This window comes from Jaculus jaculus, chromosome 10 (genome assembly GCF_020740685.1).
Source record: "Jaculus jaculus isolate mJacJac1 chromosome 10, mJacJac1.mat.Y.cur, whole genome shotgun sequence".
Taxonomy (NCBI): Eukaryota; Metazoa; Chordata; class Mammalia; order Rodentia; family Dipodidae; genus Jaculus; species Jaculus jaculus.
In genome coordinates this window covers 11,110,291-11,135,246 of record NC_059111.1, presented here as the reverse complement: position 1 = coordinate 11,135,246, position 24,956 = coordinate 11,110,291, and the positions used below count along the sequence as shown (strand labels likewise).

The window sequence follows — 24,956 nt, the reverse complement described above, 5'->3', positions numbered from 1 at the left end:
CATTTTGTTTATATGCTCAGTAGTTGAAGGACGTTTTCCACTTTGGGATTATTGTAAATAAGCTAATGTGAACATTTGTATAGAAAGTTTTATGTGGATGAATTTTTCAGGACATTCTAATTTATTTATTTAACTTTTTTTTTTTTGGTTTTTCGAGGTAGAGTCTCACTACAGTCCAGGCTGACCTGGAATTTACTATGTAGTCTCAGGATGGTCTTGAACTCATGGCAATCCTCCTACCTCTACCTTCTAAGTGCTGGAATTAAAGGTGTGAGCCACCACTCCAGACAAGGCATTTCAATTTAAGTAGAATGTAGGACAGTCATAGCAGGGAGTAGAGGGAAGGCAGAGGAGCAGGGTGACCCCCTTCCTAGTGTGAAGGCTTGGGTGGAAGCGAGGAAGGTAGACCTCAGGACCCTGTTCCCAGTTCACCGAGAGCCTGGGGAGAAGTGATGAGGAGGGCTTGGGCGGCGCTGCCCTCTACCCAGCCTGCGCTGCTGTGCCAGGTCTGCAGCTGCTTGCAGTGCTGGAAATAGCCTATACAGCTTGTGTGCTCTCTGGAAATTTCCCCTGGCTCCTGCCGAGGGCCAGAATTAAACACCTAGGGAAGTATGAGCTACACCAATTCGTCTCAGGGAAAGTTGTCAACAGGAAGCTGGCTGGGGAAAGAGGAGGTCAGGAAGGTTTGTGCAAACCTAGGGGAAGCCTGGGCGCCCCTCTCCCATCACATGCCCACGGGGGAACGTAGCTTTGCTTATACGATGTGCTGCAAGCGTGCCATCGATCCCACTTGGCAGGAGGGGAAACAGAGGCATCACATTGAGGAAATCTAACATTCAGAGACAGAAAAGAAATTGAGGACAAAGTCTCCGGTTCTACTGTCAGAACCAAGTTCAGTTAAAACCGGGCTTTGTCCTCATGCTCTGTTTTTGAACCCGTAGAAGACCGGGGTCACAAAAACAAGAGCTGTGCTGTTTTAGTCTCCCCCAAAAAAGAACGGCAAACCCCACCCCAACCCGAAAGAAAAACACAAAACAGAGCTGTAATTACTATCTTTTCTTCTTTTTTGTTTTGTTTTGTTCTCCAGCCAGAAAACATTATGTTGTTAGACAAGAATATTCCCATTCCACACATCAAGCTGATTGACTTTGGCCTGGCTCATGAAATAGAAGATGGAGTGGAATTTAAGAACATTTTTGGGACACCAGAATTTGTTGGTGAGTTTCAGGCCTGATTTTCTCTCAGTTAAGCATCTGGCCTCAAAAGGGAGCGAAATCCCAGGAAATAAACGCTAGGTTTAAGCTATCGTATATGGGGCTGAGAGATGATATCTTGGGATCCCCTCAGAAACATAACCTAACAGATGGGGTAGGATGTGTACTGCTCCAGCCCTTGATGAGGATATAGATGTGGACTCTGAGTGCCCAGCATGGGAGGGAGTGGCCACACGTGGAGCTACCGGCCTTTTCAGAGTTAAACCTTCCCAGAGCTGGCCTCATCTCTTGCTGTTAGATGAGTTTATTGTGTAGACTTAAAATCACTCCCTGCTATTTCATTCCCACACACCCCACCTTCTCTGAAGTAGCTTTTGATTTCCTGAAAAGGAGAAAGGCAGTCATCTGCCAGGTGCCAGATCCGCCCACCTGCCTCTCCCAGTGTGCCTGGCCTTTATTCATGACCAGGATCCTGGGTCCAGCTGGGCCCCCGGCTGCTCTTTCCTCCCTCTGCTTCTCTTGCTCTTTGCCCAGGTCTTACTTGTCCCTCACCCCAGAAATCCCCTGTGGGGGCCTGGGCCAGAGATTCAGGATCACGAGAAAGCAGTTCTGCAGAGAGGAAGGGAGTCCCAGCTGACAACTGCTGTCTGTGTTTCTGCTTCCGGAGCTGGAGTGTTTTAGAGATGGAGGAAGTGGGCTCTTTACAAAAAGCTTTGGTCTGGTCTGGAGAGATGGCTCAGCGGTTAAGGTGCTTGCCTGCGAAGCCTGTGTTGCCATACTCTTAATTTCTATGCCTATCTTATTGAGTCAGTATGTAGATTTCTTGTGAATCATGCTTAATTTGAATAGCAGTTTTGTACAAAAAAAAAAAAAGATTAAAAAAAAACCCTCATGTGCTCATAGCAGACATGGGAGAACCAGCTCATGGCCACGTTGTCCTCATATGAAATACACAGAAACCCTTCACGGGGGTCGCCGAGGGGAGGGTGACTGGGCTTTACATAGCAGTTGGACTTTACACAGCACTGGAAACAGAAAGCTGTGGGCGAACACTCAGTAAGCACTAGAAGCAAGTAAAATCCCTCAAGTGACAGGATGCCAAATGCAGCATGATGCCACTTTTATAGAGTTAAAAAAAAATCAGGGCTGCAGAGATGGCTTAGCAGTTAAGGCATTTGCCTGTGAAGCCTAAGGACCCAGGTTCGATTCCCCAGGACCTACATAAGCCAGATACACAAGGGGACGCATGCATCTCAAGTTTATTTGCAGCGGCTGGAGGCCCTGGTGCACCCATTCTCTCTTTCTCTCCCTCTCTGGCAGGGGAGGCAGGATGGCAAGAGCTTGAGGCAGCTGATCACACTTAGCCCACAGGGAGGAAGCCCAGAGCAGTGAATGCTGCTGCTCAGCCAGTTTTCTTTTTGTCCTTCTCCTTCTTTATTTTTATATTATTTATTTGCAAGCTGAGAGAGAGAGAGAGGAAAAGACAGAGACAAGGACATTGGACATGCTAGGGAATAAAGCCGCTGCAAACAAATTCCAGATACATGTGCCATGTTGTGCATCTGGCTTTACGTGGGTACTGGGGAATTGAACCCTGCAAGCGCCTTAGCTGCTGAGCCATCTCCCCAGCCCAGTTTTCTCCTTCTGGTATAGTCCAGGACCCCAGCTTCTGTTTCCACCTCTTTTCTCCATCGTGGAGATTCAGGATGAAGATCTCTGACACCTATTCTCTAGCATTTCCTACAACCACACCTCTCCTTCCTTCCACCATTTGACCCTTTAAACATGGCTTCTTTCAGCTCCAGAAATCGTGAACTATGAGCCGCTGGGACTGGAGGCTGACATGTGGTAAGTGGTGGCCTGGGGCTCCTCCCAAAGGCAGACAGCTCGGATCTTGCTTTGGATGACATTCCCTTGCGCGGTAAACCCCTCTCTTCACACATGCTTGCACGTCTCCAGTGCGCTAACAGTTACACTGGCTCAGTCGGTCCTGCAAGTAAATGTTCCATGACGGCCTCTTATGTCCGGGGCACTGTGTTGGCCTGGAGACACTGATGTGATCGACTCTCAACATAGTCTGGGGTTGTTTCATTTGAACACTACTCTCCAGTTGGCTCAGCTCCTTCCTGACCTGGTGCTCTAAAACCCTGCCAGCCACCAGGTGACGTTGTTCTCATTATCCTGGTGTCATAAGGAAGAGGCTTGGTGACAGTAAGGGACTTGCCCAAGTTGCAAAGGCTGCAGGCTCTTGAACTTGGACTCCGCGCAGGCTTTGATGATTCCAAATGCACCGCAGGCCGCTGCTGCAGAGTGGGGTGGAGGGGCACGGGCATGAGAGAGCATTCAGGGGCCACCTGGGAGAGCAAGTGATGTGTTCTAAGAGCCACCGGGGGGAGCCCCTGGCTGGTTTGGGATTGGAGCCGTGCAGCCCTGACACGATCCTTCTTTGCAGGAGCATTGGCGTCATCACCTACATCCTGTGAGTATCCCTGGCCCCATGCCAGCTTTGATGGGCGGGAGGGGAGCGGCAGAAAGATGATCTGAAATTTACGGTGCCCCCACGTGCAGAAAGGTGTTCCGCTGTTAAGTCCACACAGCACACCTGAGGCTGAGTACTCTGAACTCCGCGGACCCTGGCTTTGGGCTTGAGGCAGGAACCTGGGCGAGCGGCCCCCTCCCACACAGTCTGGTGTCTGGATTCCACGATGAATGTGGAGTTCCTCTGCTCAGTTTCCCCCAGACCGGATGAGTTCACTCTGATTATCATTTCACCAGAAGCGTTGGGACAGCCCTGAAACTGTCTGTGCCCCTCTGCCCCCCCATTCTGCCTCTTCTTTGTCTCCTCTCATCCTTTCCTCAGGTCCCGTATGTTTCCTTTCGTTTTCTTCCCATGCCATGTATCCAGTGACTGAAGCAGAGATTTCCTGCATAAGTTCCTGTGTGCAGCGGGTCTCCCCCAAGACAAGAGACTAATGCTGTCTGTCCCTTTCAGTCTATGTGGCCTTAACCTTTAGTCCCGTTTTCCTTATCAGAAAAAAAAAATAGGATCACAAACTTCCTGCCACGGGAAGTGGGGTGGGAGTAAGTCACCATGTGCAATTGCCACGGGCCCTCCTGTGGCATAGAGTGGCAGCTGAGTACAGATTCAGTCCGTCAATGCCGCCCAGCTGTTTCCCCTCATAGCACACGTGAAAAGTGCCTTATTTATTTATTTATTTATGAGCGAGAGAGAATGGGCATGCCAGGGCCTCCAGCCACTGCAAACGAACTCCAGATGCATGTGCCCCCTTGTGCATCTGAAAAGTGCTATTTTTATAGCATGTCAGGATAGCAGCCCATAGCCAGAGGGGGCGCGGGGGATGCCAGTGTTTCACCGCTGAGGGATTGTTATTCTCATAACACCCCCATCGCCTGCTCGTTGGTTCACAGCCAAGCTTGGGTAGACAGCTCTGGGCGATGATCGCATGGATCCCCCGGCTGCAATAGAGAGATCAACCCCGGCTACACACTAGAGTTTTTAAGACCTGCTGAGGCCCAGGCCTCACCCCAGGTCCATTACATTTGAACTGTTGGGGTAGGGCCAAGACGTCAGTATCTTTTAAGAGCCCCAGCTGGATTTGATGCCTAGAAGGATCTGTAACTCCAGATCAGAGCCAGTGTTTTCACACATTGGTTCTTGAAACTCAGATTTCTTTAGAACTCTAGGTTTCATATTGAACTATTGAGGAATTCTTCAGAGAACACAATCTTACCAATCCTTTGAACTTGACATAGCTTTGTTATTTATTTATCTTTTGAGACAGTGTCTTGCCGTGTAGCATGGGCTTTTTTATTTTCTATTTTTGTGGTACTGGGGATTGAACCCAAGGACTATTACTGAGCAGTACTCCTAGCCCTCTTCCCCCACCTGTTTTTATTTTTAAAATCTTTAGTTTGAGAAAGGATTCCACAAAGTTGCCAGGCTGGCCTTGAACTTATGATTCTCCCACTCAGCCTACCCGGTAGTTGGGATTATAAGTCTGTGCTATCAGGCCCAGACAACACAGCTTTATCTAAAGGCACTCAGGAAATTGACATGAAGGAGGGTCTAATTCATTTGTCCTGGGCTCTCTCCTTGTTTGTGAGAGATATACCACATAGTTGATATCACCCTGTGGGACCAAGATTACACATCCTTGTGAGACAGAGGGAGAGATAGTGGTGTCTTTGGGCTACAGAAGGTAGAAGAGAGAGAAAGAGGAAGGATGAATGACCAAGACAGGCGTTTGAACCAAAAGGTAAGGGGTGAAGTCAGTTCTTTAGGTAGAAGGGAGAAAAAAGCCAGTGGAGGAGTTATCATGAAGAAAAGTATGGCTGCAATGCACTGAGCATGTAGCTGGGAGCAACTTCTGATCCTGTGGAACCTGGAGACTCAGAGGCTTCCTGGTGTTCTACCAATGACAGCAGAAATGACCATTCATTCTAAAGCCAGTAGCACGGGCCAGGGTTGCATAAAGCATGCTTGTGATGATGAAAAATTAAACCCAGGACCTTGTACGGCACATCCTATCGCCGAGCCGCATCTTTGTTCCTCAGAGAACAGCACCACACGACACGCAGGTACTCTGGTGAAATGAGGCAGGGGTGAGTGCATGGAGTAGGCTTTGAGCACAGACGTACCTGGGACTACGGCACACCTTGGATAGAGGCGTCCCATGAGCACCTGGAATTCGGATCAGGAGAGGATCATTGTGTGACACAGCCTTGACAAGGTGTGACGACAAGCCTTCATACCTTTGATGCCTTTCAAGCCTATCTCAAATTGTTCACTAGACTGGAAGATCTTTCCAACGCTTGTCTGATGACAGTCTCTTCATTTGTCAAGATATGACCAATGCAAAATGTGAACTCTCCCATGAAGCTTCATTGGGGTCCCTTTTTCTTGCCTCTTATTATATCTTGCTTTGTTGTGCTAGGGGTTATGAAAAGCCATGTCTGTTGCTCTCCTTTCAGCTTTATAAAATACTTTTGGGGGCAGGAGAGATGGCTCAGCAGCTAAAGCGCTTGCCTGTGAAGTCTAAGAACCCATGTTCAACTCTCCAGGTCCCTTGTAAGCGAGATGCTCAAGGTGAGGCAAGCTTGCAAGGTCACACATGCACACAAGATGGCACATGTATCTGGAGTTTGATTGCAGTGGCTGGAGGCCCTGGTGTACCAATTCTCTTTCTCTTTCATAAAAAAATAAAAAAAATACTTTTATATATTTACAAGCAGAGAGAAAGAAAGAATGAGAATGAGAGAAAGAGGAATGCCAGGGTCTCTTGCCATTATAAATGAACTCTAGAGGCATGTGCCACTTTGTACATCTAGCTTCATGTGGGTACTGGGGAATTGAACCTGGTCTGTCAGGCTTTACATGCAAGTGCTTTGAAACACTGAGCCATCTCCTCCCAGCACAGAGTTTTAAAAATTTATTTTTATTTTTGTTGTTTATTTATTTGAGAGCGACAGACAGAGAGAAAGAGGTAGATAGATAGAGAGAGAGAGAGAATGGGTGCCCCAGAGCCTCCAGCCACTACAAATGAACTCCAGACGCGTGCGCCCCCTTGTGCATCTGGCTAACTTGGGTCCTGGGGAACCGAGCCTCGAACCAGGGTCTTTGGCTTCACAGGCAAGCGCTAAACCGCTAAGCCATCTCTCCAGCCCCAGATTTTTTTTTTTTTTTTAAATTGGAGGCAGAGTTTCACTCTATCCTAGGCTGACCTGGGACTCACTGTACTCCAGGCTGGGCCGCAAGCTCGTTGTGATCCTCCTACCTCAGCCTTTCATGTGCTGGAATTTAAGATGTGGGCCATCATGCCTGGCTTCCTTTCAGCTTTTTAGTCCCTTGAAGTCCCAACCGATCTCTGTCAGATACTTGGTAGACCCAGAAAGTCGAATTGGACTGCATTCAAAAGGCTGCTTCTCGGCTGCCGGGAGATGCCAGGCTGGGTCGCCCAGGTGCCTCCCAGTGCCGTGCCACTGCGTAGGTCAGCGCCACCCAGGTCTGTTCGCCCCGTTTCTGTCTCCTTTCCCCGCGGTCATGTGGCTCCTTCTCTCTCTGTTCCTCGCAGGCTAAGCGGCGCTTCCCCGTTCCTGGGAGACACGAAGCAAGAGACGCTGGCAAACATCACAGCGGTGAGTTATGACTTCGATGAGGAATTCTTCAGCCAGACGAGCGAGCTGGCCAAGGACTTCATCCGGAAGCTTCTGATCAAGGAGACGAGGTGAGGGGAGAGAGGAAGGCCGGGGTTCCTCGGGGCCACGGGTCTCTCTCCTGCTGTCTGTCTCGCAGGCTTGTCAGTCTGTCTTTGCTTCGTTTCCTGCACCGCTGGGGTCCGATCTGGGCGGGTGGCCAAGACTTTGGCGTTCACCTTGTCTGCCCAAGTCTTTCTGCCTCCCCCTGATGAGATGTAAATAATGACGCGCGTGTGCGCGCGCGCACGCACGCAGATGTTTGGGGATCAGGGATCGTTATTTTGTGCGATCTGCCCCATGGGCAGGTGGAACTCAGATGTGCAAGGTAGAGCATTAGAGGTTTCGGGCCAGTTTCAGCTGGGAGTGGAGGGAGTCGGGCTCAAGGAGGTCAGCGCGGAAGAGGAGAAGAGACATGCTAATCCCACCCCTGCCTCATGGTCCAGGCTGAACCTGATGGCTCTGGGGTCAGAGAAGGAGATGAACAGGGAATTTCCTGGTGCTGGATACCCAGAGAAGGGCCCACATGTGTAGGGGAAAGGCCACAAACAATAGAAGGCTGCGTCTTCTCAGCACACAGACTCCAGAGAGAGCCAAATGGAGTCCTCCGCAGTGCAGGGTCTCTGGCTTCTCTATGTAAGGGCAGTGCCGGGTGGCAAGGGACCGACCTGCCCACTTTCAGAGCAGTGACAGAGAGAAAAACAGACACTGAGGGTTTAGTACTGGAGAGCTGGCCTCTGGAGGGTTTTTGGTGCTCAACAGAGCATTTATGACTCTCCTAGGAGGTGGGTAGCATTAGGCATTTTGCCTTTGGAACTGAAGGTGAGAGCTTAGACACCGAGGCCTTTCTGCTGAGGGCTTAGACACCGAGGCCTTTCTGCTGAGGGCTTAAACACCGAGGCCTTTCTGCTGAGGGCTGTGCTTGGACCACGTTCCCTGGACTTTGGGAAACTCGCCATTTCCCAGCCATCTCTGTGTCTTTGTATCAGTTAATTTCTTTCTTTTTTTTTTTTTTAATTTGTTTGTTTGAGAGGGGAGCAGATAGAAAGAGAGAGAGATAATGGACATGCCAGGGCCTGTAGCCACTGCAAACAAACTTCAGACATGTGTACCACCTTGTGCATCTGGCTTATGTGGGTACTAGGGAATCAAACCTGGGTCCTTAGGCTTCACAGGAAAGAGCTTTAACTGCTAAGCCATTTCTCCAGCCCTCAGTTACTTTTTTATTTTATTTTATTTATTTGAGAGAAAGAAAAAAGAAAGAAAGAAAAAGGCAAAGAGAGAGAATAGATGTGCCAGGCCTTCAGTCACTGTAAACGAACTCTAGGTGCTTGCAACACCTTGTGTATCTGGCTTATGTGGGTCTTGGACAATCGAACCTGGATCCTTAGGCTTTGCAGGCAAGTACCTTGACTGCTAAGTCATCTCTCCAACCTTCAGTTACTTTCTTAATGCTGTGAACAAATACTTGGCCAGAAGCAACTTAGGGAAGGAAAGAGTTTATTTTTTATTATTTCATGGTTGTTCTAACATAATTTTAATATTTATTTTTATTTATTTATTTGAGAGAGACAAAGAGGCAGATTGAGAGAGAATGGACACACCAGGGCTCCCAGCTGCTGCAAACAAACTCCAGACATACGTACCACCTTGTGCATCTGGTTTATGTGGGTCCTGGAAAATCAAACCTGAGTCCTATGGCTTAGCGGGCAAGCGCCTTAACCACTAAGCCATCCCTCCAGCTCAAGAGTTTATTTTACTTATTTTTTTTGTTTTTTGTTTTTTTGAGGCAGGGTCTCACTCTAGCCCAAGCTGACCTGGAATTCACTATGCAGCCTCAGGGTGGCCTCGAACTCACGGCGATCCTCCTGCCTCTGCCTCCCGAGTGCTGGGATTAAAAGCGTGTGCCACCACGCCCGGCTCAGGAGTTTGCTTTTTTTTTTAAATTTAATTTAATTTATTTATTTATTTGAGAGCGACAGACACAGAGAGAAAGACAGATAGAGGGAGAGAGAGAATGGGCGCGCCAGGGCTTCCAGCCTCTGCAAACGAACTCCAGACGCGTGCACCCCCTTGTGCATCTGGCTAACGTGGGACCTGGGGAACCGAGCCTCAAACCGGGGTCCTTAGGCTTCACAGGCAAGCGCTTAACCGCTAAGCCATCTCTCCAGCCCAGGAGTTTGCTTTTGACTTAGGTTCCAGAGGGTAAAGTCCATCATGGTGGGAAAAGCATGGCAGATGTAGGAAGCTGGTCATCATAATGGCAGGCAGGAAGAAGAGGATGGCCAAGAAGCGGGGCCAGGCCATAAAACCACAATCCCACCCCTAGCGGCCCACTCCCCCTAGCAAGACTGTTCTTCCTAACGGATCCACAACCTTTCCAGACAGCATGATCACTCTTTCAAATACATGAGTGTATGGGGGGGCATTTCTGATTCGAACGTCAACAGTCTTCCACCAGAGTGCTTTGAAGATATGCTCAGGGAATACCAACAAGTGAGATGCAGGCTGCTGCTTCCAGTGTCCGTCCTCTTGGATAATCTCTGTTTTCTAACCATTGTAGGAAACGGCTCACCATCCAAGAGGCTCTCAGACATCCGTGGATCATGGTAAGGGCATGGCATTGAGTCCCGGTGAGCAGTAACCCTGCTTTATCACCAGGGCCTGCTGTGACAATCAGACACGGCAGGCCATGGAGAGGCCTTTGCTTGACTTTTATTCTAAATGTATATATATATATTTATTTATTTATTTGCAAGGAGGGAGGGAGAGAAAGAAGGATGGGAGAAAGGGAATGAATGGGTGCACCAGGGCCTCTAGCCACTGCAAACAAACTCCAGGTGCATGTGCCACTTTTGCATCTGGCTCTGCGTGGGTGCTAAGGAATTGAACCTGGGGCATTAGGCTTTGCAGGCAAGTGCTTTAACCTGTGAGCTTAACCCATGAGCTCTTGCTCCAGTCCCCTCCTTTGCTTAACTTTTGGGCGTAAATGACAGCTAGCCAAGGGCCACAAAGGGCCCAGGCTTTTACAGACAGAGTTGTATGCGAGCTCAGCATTGGAGGACTTGCCTGGCATGCGCAGGTTCTCTCCCCAGTGCTACAAACACACACAGAAATATCACATAGGGTTATGGTGCTCTATGTCTCATGGGTTCAGGTGGCTAATGAAACCCTCACAAACTTCAGTTGAGACCCTTTTTCTTTTGGGCTGTCTTACAAGATGGTGGTGGAGAACATTTGACTGTCACCTCTCGTGCTAGAAATCAGAGTGTAGAGAGATCAGTGGCGATGGAAGACCTTGACTTTGAACAGGGCTCTCCTCGCTGACTTCTGGGTCTCCGAATAAAGGGTGACGTACAAGTCAGTCAGGTGGCTTCCTCAAGCAATGCGTGGCCTAATGCATTGGGCCCTGGGACAGAGGGAAATGCTGTCCCCTTTTGGGGGCGACGTAAGTGAATCTCTGCCAGTTTTTCAGAAGGTCTTGTACTCTGGTCTAGTGGAAATCACCTTGGGAGGGTGGAACTCAGAGAATAGGGTTTCATCCCTAGTTCTGCAGTTTGACTAACTGAGCAGTCCCCAAACTTCCTACTCACCTTCATTGCTCCGCGAGAAGGCTTTGAGAATGATCTGAATGCAGATAAGATGGGTAGAGGCCCGTGATGATAGAGAGCAGGTCTGGGAGGTCAAGCTCACCTGCTCCCTGAAGGATGAGGAAGGTCCAGTGGCCTTCCAGGTGGGAATGAGCTCAAAGCCCAGAGCTAGAGAGTCTCTTGGCCACCTCCTCTGAGCATGCTGAGTGTTGCTGAGGCCCCAGGAGCCCCGAAAAGCAGACACTCCCAGCTTCCTGTGTCCAGTCTTGGTCTTGCGTGCTCTGGCCCTTGAGCATCCGGATTGGCTGCAGCCTGCTTGTCTGTGTGAGCGCCTTTAAATGCTCTATGCCTGTGGATTCCCTCTCTAATGGCCGCGGACCCTTCTGCCCTGAAGAGCAGGCAGCACCCCCACAGTCCTCCATGTTTCCTATGGCCTACGGGCGTGCTGGCTCTACCCTGGCTCTCCCCGCCCCCCTATGTCCCGACGCACACAGTGAATGCCAGTGATGCCATGTGTGAGCCCTCTGCCTGCAGCTTGCACTGCCCTGCGGAGCACACGCACACACGTCATGTTAATATTCTGGTTCTTCTGTCTGAACGCCCATCAGTCAAAAGGAGAAGGCAGAGCCCCCGAACAGAGGAAGGCACAGCCTGCCCAGCTGAAAACCAAACGCCTGAGAGAGTACACGCTCCAGTGCCACTCAAGCATGACTCCCAACACCACCTATGCCAACTTCGAGCGTTTTGCCCGTGTCGTAGAGGACGTGGCTCAGGTGGACCAGGGATGCCGTGCCCTAGCAGGAGCCCGTGACACCCTCCAGGGTGATGTGGAGGTCCTGGTCTCCATTTACAATGAAAAGGAGGCTTGGTATCGAGAGGAGAATGAGCGCGCCCGGCACGACCTGTCTCAGCTTAGGTATGAGTTCCGCAAGGTGAGGTCCCTGAAGAAGCTCCTAAGAGAAGACATCCAGGCCACAGGGGCCGGCCTCGGTAGCGTGGCCAGGAAGCTGGACCATCTGCAGCTGCAGTTTGAGGCTTTGAGGCAGGAGCTCTCGACAGACCTCCAGTGGATGCAGGAACTTGTGGGCAGCTTCCAGCTGCCCAGTGGGAACGTAGATGGTCTGGACTCCAGGTTCCACCAGGACACCAGTGACTCCCTGCTGGGGCTGCTCAACAGATCACACACGGAGGAAATCCTGGCCAGCTTGAAGCTCTAAGTACCAGAATCTAGTCGGTAGCGCAGTCACAATCTGCAGAAGCATCGTGTCTTTTCATCCTGCTGTGGCATCCAGCTAGAATTACCTTTGCGGGGTGTGTGTTCTGCAGCCTTCCTGCCCCTCGGAGAATCCTCCCCAGTCACTGAAGTGCTGGCTAGTGATCTACTTTGCACCTCCCTGGCAGCCTGTGTTTCTAAGCCATGGGCAGGCAGGCTGTGAAAGCAATTAGAGGCCCTGTGCCCCTTAGCGTGAACTTCTCAGGGAGGCCTGCTGGCCCCTGGGAGATGCCTGACAGCTGATTAATGATGGTGAATTGGCTCACCTTTCACTTCCTGCCTACGTGCCTTGTGAATGCAGATCTTGGGTAATAATTGAGTTAACTGAGGGTATAACTAAGTCAGCGTGGGGCTTTTCTGTCATAGAGTCAAGGACTTAAAACGTCACGGAGCAAGTATTACCTTTCATTTGAATGGCTTTTCACTTATCAAGTACTTATAATTGTGACTTCACTTGAGTCTTAAAGACCTCTATGAAACAGGAAGGCACATGATTTATTATTATTATTATTGGTTTCCCTGAAACTGATGAGGAGATTGACTCAGGGAGGGAGAATGACTGGGGATCCTTCAATCAGTTTATAGGGGTGGAAGGAAAACCTGGGTGCCCATCTCTGAGATGAAGTATAGAGCAGGAAGTAGTGAGGCTAGCTGTAATATCCACCTTCACATTCAAGTTCAGATCCCAGAAAGCAAATAAGGAACTTCCCGTCTTGTGCCAGGTGTAAATGGGATACTGCTACCTGCAGATGATTGTCCCAGGAGCTGTGCCCCAGCGGTCACTCCTGTCCCCATCTTGTCCCTGTTGAAGATGACCCTGTAGCCCAGCAAGGCAGGAGTAGCGTCTCCCCAACTGCCCCACTCTCCCCTCTTCAGCTTTTGGCTAAGGGCTCTCAACTTGATGTTAGGGAAGAGTAAAAGGCTCTCAACAAGGCCGCCCCTGGTATGCAAGAGGCCACTGGGCCCTGAAGGTCTGAAGAGCGTGGGCATAAAGATTGTAAGCGCAAGGTTCTCTTCAGGCCCTGAAGCTTTGAGAATCCTTTCCTGAAGAGTGTGTGATCTTATTTCCCTCCCCTCACCCAAGAGGTCCAGCCAACATAGGCATGTAGAAAGTGCAAGGGGAATAGACCCAGTGCTGTCCTAGAAGTTTGGGGTGAGGGGACAGATTAAATAATTTAAAAGCCCCCCCACGGCCTTGCAGAACACCTCTAGCTGATACTTGCATTTAACGTTATTCCCAGTTTAGAACAAGGAAACAGAAAGGAAGATTTGCCCCAGATCACTAGTGATAAAAGTGGGGGACCTTAGGATGATGAGTCTATGGTTCTTTTTGCTTTCTGTAATCGTCTAAGAGTTGACTCTGCTTGTGGAGCTAGGTGGTCCCTAGGTTCATCCATCCACTCACAAAGAGTTAACAAGCATCCACCAATTTCCAGGCGCTTAGCTTGTGTCTCGGGATACAGTGCTGAATAAAAACAGAACTGTTTCCTGCCTTCCTGGAGTTCTCAGTTCAGCGATGGGTTCCAGGATCCATCAAGTGTCATACGCACGCAGAACCGCAGCTGGGCCCTGTGCTGTGAAAGAGAAGTTGGCAGCAGTTCAAGGCCTCCGTGGGGGTGGGAGGCCCGTCCGCTCAGGGGAGGCATCCCTGTAATGACGATGCGGAGGTTAAGATTGACTGAGAGTGAGCGAGAGTGGCGTGGAGGTGGGGCCGTGGAGAGCTGATAGTTCGAGATCAGAAGTTCCCCAGTACCCACGCAAAGCAAGGTGGTGCGTGCATATGGAGTTCATTTGCAGTGGCTAGTGGCCCTGGCATGCCCATTCTCAATTTCTTTTTCTCTATCTGCTTCTTTCTCTCTCTATGTCTCTTTCTTTCAAATAAATAAATAAAATTAAAAATTAAAGACCGGGTGTGGTGGTGCACATCTTTAATCCCAGTACTTGGGAAGAAGATGTAGGAGGATTGCCGTGAGTTTGAGGCCACCCTGAGACTCCATAGTGAATTCCAGGTCAGCCTGGACTAGAGCAAGACCTACCTTGAACTATTTCCCCCTAAATTTTTTTAAACTAAATATTAAACATACATAATACTGTAATAGAAACTATTTCCACCAAACATAAGACATCGTGACTGTAAAATGCATCATTATCTTACATACCACTAGGAAAGACACAAGGGCTGAAGCTATGGCTCAGCTGTTCAAAGAGCTTGCTTGTAAAGTTTGTCAGCCAGAGTTCGATTTCTCACAACTCACATAGAGCCAGATGGGCATTTGTTTGCAGTGGCAAGAGATCCTGGCATGGCCCCCCCCCCATACTCACACATACATAACTTTTTTTTACTTTTTTTTTTTTTTGGTTTTTGAGGTAGGGTCTCACTCTAGCCCAGGCTGACCTGAAATTCATTATGTAGTCTCAGGGTGGCCTCGAACTCACGGCGATCCTCCTACCTCTGCCTCCCGAGTGCTGGGATTAAAGACATGTGCCATCACACCCAGCTTTTTATTTTTATTTTATTTTTTCAGTTTTCCTAACTTTTTTTTAAAAGGCCAGCGTAGGTAGTCTTCAAGGCGACGCCCTCAGCCCCCCTCCCCTACCCCCACGTAAAGCTGACGCCCTCAGCGAGAGGGCAAGTGAGCGACAGAGCCACCATGCAGAGAGAAAGCAGGGAAACGGTAGGCGGGGATGAGACGTCCTCCCGAGAACCAGAGGCCCGGCTACTGGCCAGGCTACTTTGCAGATTTGAGTTGTTTGCACAGTCAGTGTGACACAGAAGAACCTTCAGTGGGGACTGCCATCCCCCAAATTTGGAGGCTGGGTGGCCCCTCATGACTGGCCAACGCAGTGCAGCTGTCTCCCAGAACATGTGCCTCTGTACAGGCTGGGAGCGGTGACCTGCCACCATTGATTAGGCTTCTGATTTCTTAGGTCTGAAAATATACGTCTTGGAATTAATTTAAAAAAGAAAGAAAAAAAATTTACAAAAGAAATTTAAAAAAATTTTTAAAAAAGGACTGAGGGCTGGAGAGATGGCTTATTAGTTAAGGCACTCGCCTGTGAAGCCTAAGGACCCAGGTTCGATCCCCCAGTACCCACGTAAGCCCGATACATAAGGTGGCATGTGTGTCTGGAGTTTGTTTGCAGTGACTGGAGGCCCTGGCGCACCTATTCTCTCTCTCTATCTGCCCCCCACCCAAATAAATAAAATTTTTTAAATAAATGAAAAAGGGCTGAGCTGTTTCTTGTGCCCTGAGAGATCTGGTACAAGTGCCTTCTACAATCTCTCTGGAGTCTTGGGCGCCCTGTTCTGGGACATCACATACTTGTTTGTTGTAAGATACCATAAATATCAAAGGCCCTTTTGGCCACGTCAACAGACCTTGACCTTCAGCAGGCAGGTTTCTTAAGGATAGGAACAATGCAGGGTGAACTTTCTTGTGAAAGTCAACATAAATGCAATACAAGTCAAATGTAGCAATGATTTGAATTAAAGAGACTGGGAAAGGGAGGGAGACCTGGTTATGGTGGATTTTTGAAATCACCTATTCCTTTTTGTTGTTGTTGTTTGGTTTTTTGAGGGAGGGTCTCACTCTAGCCCAGGCTGACCTGGAATTCACTGTGTAGTCTCAGGGTAGCCTCGAACTCACGGCGATCCTCCTACCTCTGCCTCCTGAGTGCTGGGGTTAAAGGCGTGCGCCACTACGCCCGGCCGAAATCAGCCGTTCTTTTCATGCTGAAAGTGTCTTGGAAGGTGAACCGTCTGTCACCCTGGGATAGGTGCTGGGGTTATCCCAGGTCACCCAGCTGGTCAGCCTGTGATCTGGGCTCACAGCCATAAGCAGTTTCCCTCCGCAGTGAAACTGTCCCCTCTGTGTTCATGGCCAGTCATTTGTTACAGTATTTCCTTTAGAGGTTTCACAAACGGACCCCTTTTCTGTCCAAAGACAGAGTAAACGTAGAAATGTCCCAAGTGTCTCAGGGAACTTAGAGAAGACCGTGACCTTCCCACGTTAGTCAAACTTAGTTCTCCGGAGACAACCCAGCTTGATGTGGAGGGAGCCCAAGGCAGCCTGCTTGTTCTGTCCCCACAGCCTCACAGCCGCCACTTCCACAGGGCTGACATGGAGCGTGAGGACTGGACCGCTTCATTGGGACCCCGAGGGAGGAGGGCTGGGGCTGGGCACTGCTCTGGGTGTGAGCACGCCCTTCTACCCTCGCACAAGATTTTATTTTATTTTATTTTTGGCTTTTCGAGGTAAGGTCTCGCTCTAGCTCAGGCTGACCTGGAATTCACTATGGAGTCTCAGGGTGGCCTCGAACTCACGGCGGTCCTCCGACCTCTGCCTCCCCGAGTGTTGGGATTAAAGGTGTGCGCCACCACACCCAGCTCTCACAGAGGATTTTAAAGCCCCAGACTTTCAGTTGAAGGTTGGATTCATGCGCACTTCAAACACCCTCCCCAGATGTCATGAGGGCGGGGAGAATGTGGGACATCTCACTGAGCCCTGGGGATCCACCCGTCTCTGCTTCCCCCGTGCTGGGATTAAAGGTGCACATCACTAAGGGTGGCATTATGTGTTGGCTCTAGGGAATGGAATGGAGATCCTTAGGCTTGCACAGGCCATCTCCCTAGCTCCTCAAATACTCTTTTTTTCAAAAATAAAATATTTTTATTTATTTACTTACTAGCGAGAGAGAATGGACACACCAGGACCTCTAGCCACTGCAAATAGACACATGTGCCACCATGTGCATCTGGCTTATGTAGGTTCTGGGGAGTCAAACCTGGGACCTTAGGCTTCTCAGGCAAGTGCCTTAACCACTAAGCCATCTATATGCAGCCCTTAAAAACTCTTTTTAATCTCTCGAATCTCCTTTTCCTTAACTTCCACTCAACAGTTCTTCAGGAAGCTGGGAAGTGGGTCCTTGGGTACATAGTATCTGGCCCTGCTCTGAGGCAGATGCTCTAAGCTATGGCTATCCAGGTGATGTTAGGAAGGGTGACCATGGCTTGGTGGTAGATGGTTTTGTAAATGTTGTCAATGAGGGGGGTGGACCTGAATAATCATGAAAGGAAGAGCCAGAGTCTCCTGTACGAGCCTTCCCCCACCCATAGGTAATGATGAAGGTCTTTGCACCCCTCATCACTGACCAGTCACACAGCTGAATGTGGCTAAGTGCCTGGCTATCACTCCCCCCCCCCCCCCCCACACACACTGACAATCTTCTGTAAATGTCTGGGGAACTGAATGCCTTTTTTCTTTTGTGAAGTGTTTGGCTTGTAGAGAAGATTCTTTGCCTTGGACATATTCAACTCGCAGAGGGACAGTTGAGTTGAACAAGCACTGATTTGCTTGTTCTGGCTCTGGAGAGGTGGGAGTGGAAGGGAGAAAGTTACAGATAAGGGCATGAAAATTCCTGAATGAGAGACTCAGTATCCTGGGCAGATGGGGGGGGGGGGTCCAACCCCCTGAGAGGAGGGAAAGGCTTTGGTGAGTGGTGAATTAGAGGCACCAACTGATCTCAAACGTGGTAGAGGTGAGTTTTGATTGGGACAGAGCAGGAGGGCAGCAGACAGATGAGGCAGTCTAAGGACAGGGACCCACGTCACGGACCCCAGCCCCTGCCATAGCCTTAGGAAGAGCATACTGGGTAGAATTTGGAGGACTGGTAATGAGCCCAGGTTGGGTCAGGATCTTGGAACTGTTGAGTGGAGGTTAAAGAAAAGGAGACCAGAGAGGTTAGAAAGGAGTTTTTGAGGCGCTGGGTTGATGGCTCTGTGGGCAATGCGCTTGCGGTACAAGTGTGAGGACCTCACTTTCATCCCTAGTGCCCACGTGAAATGCCAGGCACGGCAACACGTACCTGACTTTTTTTAGGTTTTATTTTTATTTGTTTATTTATCAGAAAGAGAGGGAGAGGATGGGTGCACCAGGACCTCCAGCCACCGCAAACGAACTCCAGACGCATGCGCCACCATGTGCATCTGGCTTATGTGGGACCTGGAGAATTGAGCCGGGGTCCTTAGGCTTTGCAGCCATGCACCTTAACTGCTAAGCCATCTCTCCAGCCTGATATGTACCTTTAATCCCAGCACAGGGGAAGCAGAGACAGGTGGATCCCTAGGGCTCAGTGGCTAGCATGTTTAGCCTAATTGGTGAGCTATTGGTTTATTGAGAGACCCTGTCTCAAAGCCAAAGGACCCCAGTTCAATTCCCCAGGACCCACATAAGCCAGATACACAAGATGGCACATGCGTCTAGAGTTCATTTGCAGTGGCTGAAGGCCCTGGCATGCCCATTCTCAATCTCTCTCAAATAAATAAATAAATAAAATTTTAAAAATAAGGTGGAGGGGCTGAGGAGAATATGGCTCAGTGGATACAAGAGCCTTGCTGTGCAAGCATGACAGCCCAGAGGATCTGAGGCCATGTGAGTTTGATTTCCCACTCACATAAGCAGCTGACCTGTAACCCCAGTCCTGTGGGATACAAAGATTGGAGGATCACTGATGCCTGTGAAAACCACAGCTTTAGGTTCAGAGAAGAGATTCCATCTGAAAGGAATGTGAGCAATGGAGGGAGGAGACGTACAACATTCTCTTCTAGCCTCCATGAGCATGCATGGCGCATGCTTCTGCCAATACATGTCCACACAGCACACATGCTTGCGCTCGCTCTCTCTCTCTCTCTCTCTCTCTCTCTCTCTCTCTCTCTCACACACACACACACACACACACACACACAGTGTTAAGAGAAACTGAAGAGAACACCTGATCTTAACCTCTGGCCACACACACATACATGTACACACGTGCATAAGCATTTGCACACACGTGCACCCATACAAACACATACACACATACAAAAAAAGAAAAGAAAAGAAAAGGTGTTTCTTTTGTTTGTTGGTTGGGTTTTTTGAGGTAGGGTCTCACTCTAGTCCATGCTGACCTGGAATTTCCTATATAGTCACAGGGTGGCCTTGAACTCATGGTGATCCTTCTACCTCTGTCTCCCAGGCATGCATCACCACGCCTGACAAGTTTTTGTTTTTAACTTTTTAAATTTTTTTATTTTTCTTCATCCACTTGCTAGAGAGAGAGAGACAGACAGAGAAAGAATGAGCATGCCAGGGCCTCCAGCCACTGCAAACAAACTTCAGATGCATGCGCCACGTGCATCTGGCTTATGTGGGTTCTGGGGAACTGAACCTGGGTCCATAGGCTTTGCAGGCAAGCACCTTAACCACTAAGCCATCTCGCCATCCCTTTAACTTATTGTGAGGGAAAATTTCAGAAGTATAGAGAGCGGTAGAGTAATGTCTGCTACCCCACTTCAGAAGGAATCAAGCAGTCATAGCCAGGCCCCCTTCATCTCCCATGCTGCCTTCTTTTGGACTATTTGGAGCATTTTACAGCAAGCTTCAAACATTTTTGACTCGTAAATTGTGTTTTTTAAACACAAGATCTTGCTGTGTAGCCCAGTCTGACCTCAAACTTACAATTTTCCTGGCTCAGCCTGCTGATAGGTGTGCCTTTCTTTTTAAGATAAGCACATGCCATCATCACACCTGATAAAGCCAGCAATGAGTCCTCCATCTTACCTGTATTCCCACTCCAAGGGCATATGTCCAGGATATCTGTTACATACAGTTGGTTTGTTCACACCATTATAGTTTCCACATGGCATTTATTTGACATCTCTGAATTCTCTTTGAGAGTTCATGATGGGGAGCTTTGGAAGGTTTTTTTGTGGATTAAAATTGCTCAGGGGCTGGAGAGATTGCTTAGTGATTAAGGCACCTGCCTGCAAAGCCTAAGGACCCAGGTTTGATCCCCTAATACCCACATAAGTCAGATGCATAAGGTGGCACATGCATCTGGAGTTCATTTGCAGGGGTTGGAGGCCCTGGCATACCCATTCTTCTTTCTCTTTCTCTATTTACATCTTCCTCTCTCTCTCAAATAAATATATAAATTAGTTAATTCATAAAATATTTTTTTAATATTTTATTTATTTATTTGAGAGCGACAGAGACAGAGAGAAAGCTAGATAGAGGGAGAGAGAGAGAATGGGCGCGCCAGGGCTTCCAGCCTCTGCAAACGAACTCCAGACGCGTGCGCCCCCTTGTGCATCTGGCTAACGTGGGACCTGGGGAACCGAGCCTCGAACTGGGGTCCTTAGGCTTCACAGGCGAGCGCTTAACCACTAAGCCATCTCTCCAGCCCAGCACTAGCATCTTTAATCACAGCACACATCCAGTGAGATGGGTGGTGGAGATAGGAGAATGTCACAGGTTAGCTAGTCTGGCAAACGCAGCACAGTAAGAGAGACGTCGCACAAGGTGCACTGACTTCTGAAGTGGTCCTCTGACCTCCACATGCACACCGTGGCACATGCCCTCTCACACACGTGAACACATGTGCATGCACAGAAACTGAGGGTCCTGGAGAAGAGGATTAAGAATGTCTGTTGCGGTCAGGTTCACATTGCTGGAAGAAATCACCCAACCAAGAGCAGCTTGTGGGAAAAGAGGTTTATTTTGGCTTACAGGCTTGATTGGAAGCTCCACGACAGCAGGGGAAAACGATGGCATGAGCAGAGGGCGGACATCACCCCCTGGCCAACATAAGGTGGATATTAGCAACAGCAGAGTGTGCCAAACACTGGCAAAGGGAAACTGGCTATAACACTCATAAGCCCGCCCCCAACAATAACTCCCTCCAGGAGGCATTAATTCCCAAAATCTCCATCAGCTGGGAATCTAGCATTCAGAACACCTAAGTTTATGGGGAACACCTGAATCAAACCACCACAATGTCCATATGCTGAAACACAACAGAAAATTGGGCCAGGCCAGGCCTAGGAAAGGGCATTTCCTCCGCTTCTATTGCCTGGGTTAATGCAGGGTCACCCCGCAGGCGTTGGCCTCTCTCAGCTCTCCCCACCCACTCAGGAGGAGGCAGAGGCACCCACAGCTTCACCAGCACCTTCCTGGGAAAAGAGGTGGTGAGCAGCCAGCAGGGCCCAGGGCCCAGCCATCCCAGAGGAGCCAGCAGGGGGAGTGGCCCAGAGTGCCGGTCACAGGGGGGAAAGAGAAGTGGGTGCTCCCTGGCTCCCCATGGAATCTAAGGCTTAAGGGATGGCACAGATGGAGGTTTGAAAAGCTGCAATCTGTTTGCAGCTTCTACAGGAAGCCTGGTATTTAGAGAAAAATCATCCGGGGGTGCCACTTCTGGGAAGCCAGAGTTCCTGTCGCATGACTTGGCTGCGGCTGCTTCTCCTGCTCTGTGATGTCAGCCCTGACCTCGCACAGGCTTCTGGGTTGTTTCAAAGGCATTTGCACCGGCGTAAATGAAACCTGACTGCACCCAGGGCTTTCGGCTTTCCGTCCTCTGGCCTCTCCTTCTCCCCTTCTCCCAAGACACCAACTGCTCCTAGGAGGTTGGTGAGAATTGTCCAGGCTCCCTGGTATCCCTGATGGGCCATACGGCTCGAGAATGGACGCCCACTGTCTGCTTGGGGAGGGGGTGGTGGCACAGGAGAAGGTACAGCCCCAGTCCAATCGAGGCTCTGCGTCACGTTCCTTCTGGGAACAGGCTTCACTGCTGAATTTCACTATCTGACTTTCCAGACAGCGACAGTTTTGGCCCCTGATGAATGTCTTGCCAACCACGGAGGCCCATTGATTGGGAACTGCCAGCCAGGCAGATTCCAAGCCAGAGAGCCTGCTCCTCAGGACTCATGCTACTGAGTGTGGCATACGGAATGGGCTCTGGAAGTCACGGTCTTACCTGCCATTATGGCCTTGGACACAGTACCAATCTGACATCTCAGCTGGGCCCCTCTGCTCAACGGCTAGCACTGCCGATGCTGTAGTAAGATGGGGTTCTCCTTAAACAGGATTGCCCTGGCCTGCGTGGTAGCCTTCCAGCCACGGGGGTCAGCCGGTTTTCTCCTGGGTGAGGGTTGCCATGACTAAGTAGACTAAAGGAGGTTCCTTCCCCCCTCCCTCCCAGGATTTATTAATCCCACTGGTCAAATTCTCCTTGTGAGGGACAGATGCTTCCTGCCATGGTTAGGGTCAAAGGTCATTCATTGGTGGTTGAGTGAATCCCAGAAATGAATGAAGTGTAGAGGTGGCAATGTTTTATGGATCACAGAGGCAGCATGCTGATCACCTTGGGAAAGATGCTGGGAGCTAGGAGATGTGAGGAAGGACAAGCCCAAGAAATGCCATATGACCCAGCTCTGTCACTCCTGGGGGAGAATACACACATACACACACACACACACACACACACATACACGCACACATATATATATTATATTTTTATATATTACATGTTATATATATTTATATATATAATCTCAGTTAACATAACACAGAGATACTTTACATCCATGTTTATGGCAGAGCTATTCAGAATCATGAAGGTGTGGAAACAGCCTACATGCCCGTCTGCAGATTAACGGATAAGGAAAGTGTGGTGTGCATACACAGTGGAGTTATATTCAGATGTGAAGAAGAATGAAATTATGTCATTTCAGGAAAGTGTATGGAACTGGAGATAATCATGCTGAGAGAAATAAACCAGATTCTGGCAAATATCACACATCTTTTATATGTGGAATCTAGATCAAATATACATGTATATACACACACACACACACACACACACACACACACACACACACACATGTAGATAGGAATGACATGAATGTAGAAGGTGGAGAAAGAGGCCTAGAGGGAAGGGAAAGGGAAATGAAAGAGGCTAATAGAAGCATGTAAAAAGGACAAAATACTGCATTTTTCTCGTGTATACATCCATATATAAAACCTAAAAGCAGAAAGTGTACTGTGTGGAGTGAGGTAGGGTGTCAGTAGGAAGTGGGTGGAAGGGTAACAAGAGGGGTGACTATGAGCAAACCACAATGCTATGTATGTGTACAAAAATGTCATTTAAGGGCTGGAGAGATGGCTTAGCGGTTAAGCGCTTGCCTGTGAAGCCTAAGGATCCGGGTTCGAGGCTCGGTTCCCCAGGTCCCACGTTAGCCAGATGCACAAGGGGGCGCATGCATCTGGAGTTCGTTTGCAGAGGCTGGAAGCCATGGCGCGCCCATTCTCTCTCTCTCCCTCTATCTGTCTTTCTCTCTGTGTCTGTCACTCTCAAATAAATAAATAAATAAAAAATGTCATTTAAGGCCCCTTATTTTGTATACTAACTTATAATTTAAAAGTCAGGCAGTGGGCTAGAGAGACGGCTCAGCAGTTAAGAGTGCTTGTCACTTATGCATGAGGGCCTCTCGGGCCAGAGACCACCAAGTTTGACTCCTCAGGATCCAACATAAAAACCTGAGCAAGGGGCTGGAGGGATGGCTTAGTCGTTAAGGTGCTTGTCTACAAAGCCAAAGGACCCAGGTTTGATTCCTCATGACCAATGTAAGCCAGATACATAAGGTGGTGCATGTGTCTGGAATTTGTTTGCAGTGGCTGGAGGCCCTGGTGTATCCATTCTATCTGCCCCCTTCTCTCTCAAATAAATAAATAAAAATAACTATTTTTAATTAATTTATTTTTTATTAGCAACTTCCATGATTATAAACAATATCCCATGGTAATGCCCTCTATCCCCCCCCCCCACTTTCCCCTTAAAAATAAATATTTTTTAAAAACCTGAGCATGGCCACACACGTCTGCAACCCCAGTTTAGCAGGGGACATATGGAGACTGGAGAATCTCTGGGGCTTGCTTTCTAATCTCAGAATACTTTCATTACCCCAGAAAGAAACCATACATTTGTTTATAACTATTCTACATTCTTCCCTGGCTGTACCCTCTAGCACCTTCATCTATTTCCTACCCCTGTATGTTTGCCTGTTCTAGATATTTTATATAAATGGAGGCTATAAATGACCTGCTTGAGACCCCTTACACCTCAGGAGCTGTTCTGCCTTCATTTTACTTTCTGCTTTCCTTTCTAGTAAATCCTTGTTTAAATAGATATATATTGTCGGGCATGTTGGTGCACGCCTTTAATCCCAGCACTCGGGAGGCAGAGGTAGGAGGATCACGGTGAGTTCGAGGCCACCCTAAGACTACATAGTGAATTCCAGGTCAACCTGAGCTAGAGTGAGACCCTACCTCGAAAAACCAAAACTTAAAATGTGTGTGTGTGTATAAATGGAATCACAGTAGATGACTTTTTATGTCTTGCTTCTTCCTCTGAACGTGTTTTCATGGTTCATCCATGTTGTAACATGTATCAGTACTTCACTTATTTTTTTATAAATAATATTTCATTGTATTGATGGATGAACACCACATTTCGTTTATCTTCTCACCAGTAGATGTGTGTTTGGTTGTTTCCTCTTTTTGGCTCTTAAGGATAATGCTTCTCTGACATTCACATTCAAGTCCACACACTAACATTTGCAAAGCATTTCAGGAAGACTACAGAACCCCTGAAACCTACCTCTTGATCTAGGGAAGTCTTGTTTTACAAAAGAAGGGGAATTTAGAAATCTGGGAAGGAATTTCAGTGGGTAAAGTACTTGCCATGAAAGAGTGAGGTTCAGAGTTCAGATTCCCAGCCTGCACATAAAATGTGAGTATGGGGCTGGAGAGATGGCTTAATGGTTAAGGCACTTGCCTGCGAAGACTAAGG

The 24,956-nt window shown here is 48.8% G+C and overlaps 1 protein-coding gene across 3 annotated transcripts in view; it reads left to right on the top strand.

Annotated features, from left to right (window-relative positions):
- The window catches only part of Dapk2 (death associated protein kinase 2), a 158,000-nt gene that overhangs the window by 127,323 nt on the left and 5,721 nt on the right, over nt 1-24,956 (top strand). For 2 of the 3 annotated variants that reach the window (XM_045161009.1, XM_045161008.1), the window contains exons 5-9: nt 1,088-1,217; nt 3,014-3,062; nt 3,667-3,693; nt 7,307-7,459; nt 9,991-10,036. In XM_045161009.1, coding sequence (XP_045016944.1) covers nt 1,088-1,217; nt 3,014-3,062; nt 3,667-3,693; nt 7,307-7,459; nt 9,991-10,036 — 405 coding nt within the window. Of the gene's footprint in view, nt 1-1,087; nt 1,218-3,013; nt 3,063-3,666; nt 3,694-7,306; nt 7,460-9,990; nt 10,037-11,625; nt 12,384-24,956 lie in introns of those variants that run through there. The other variant, XM_045161007.1, reaches the window with a different exon arrangement.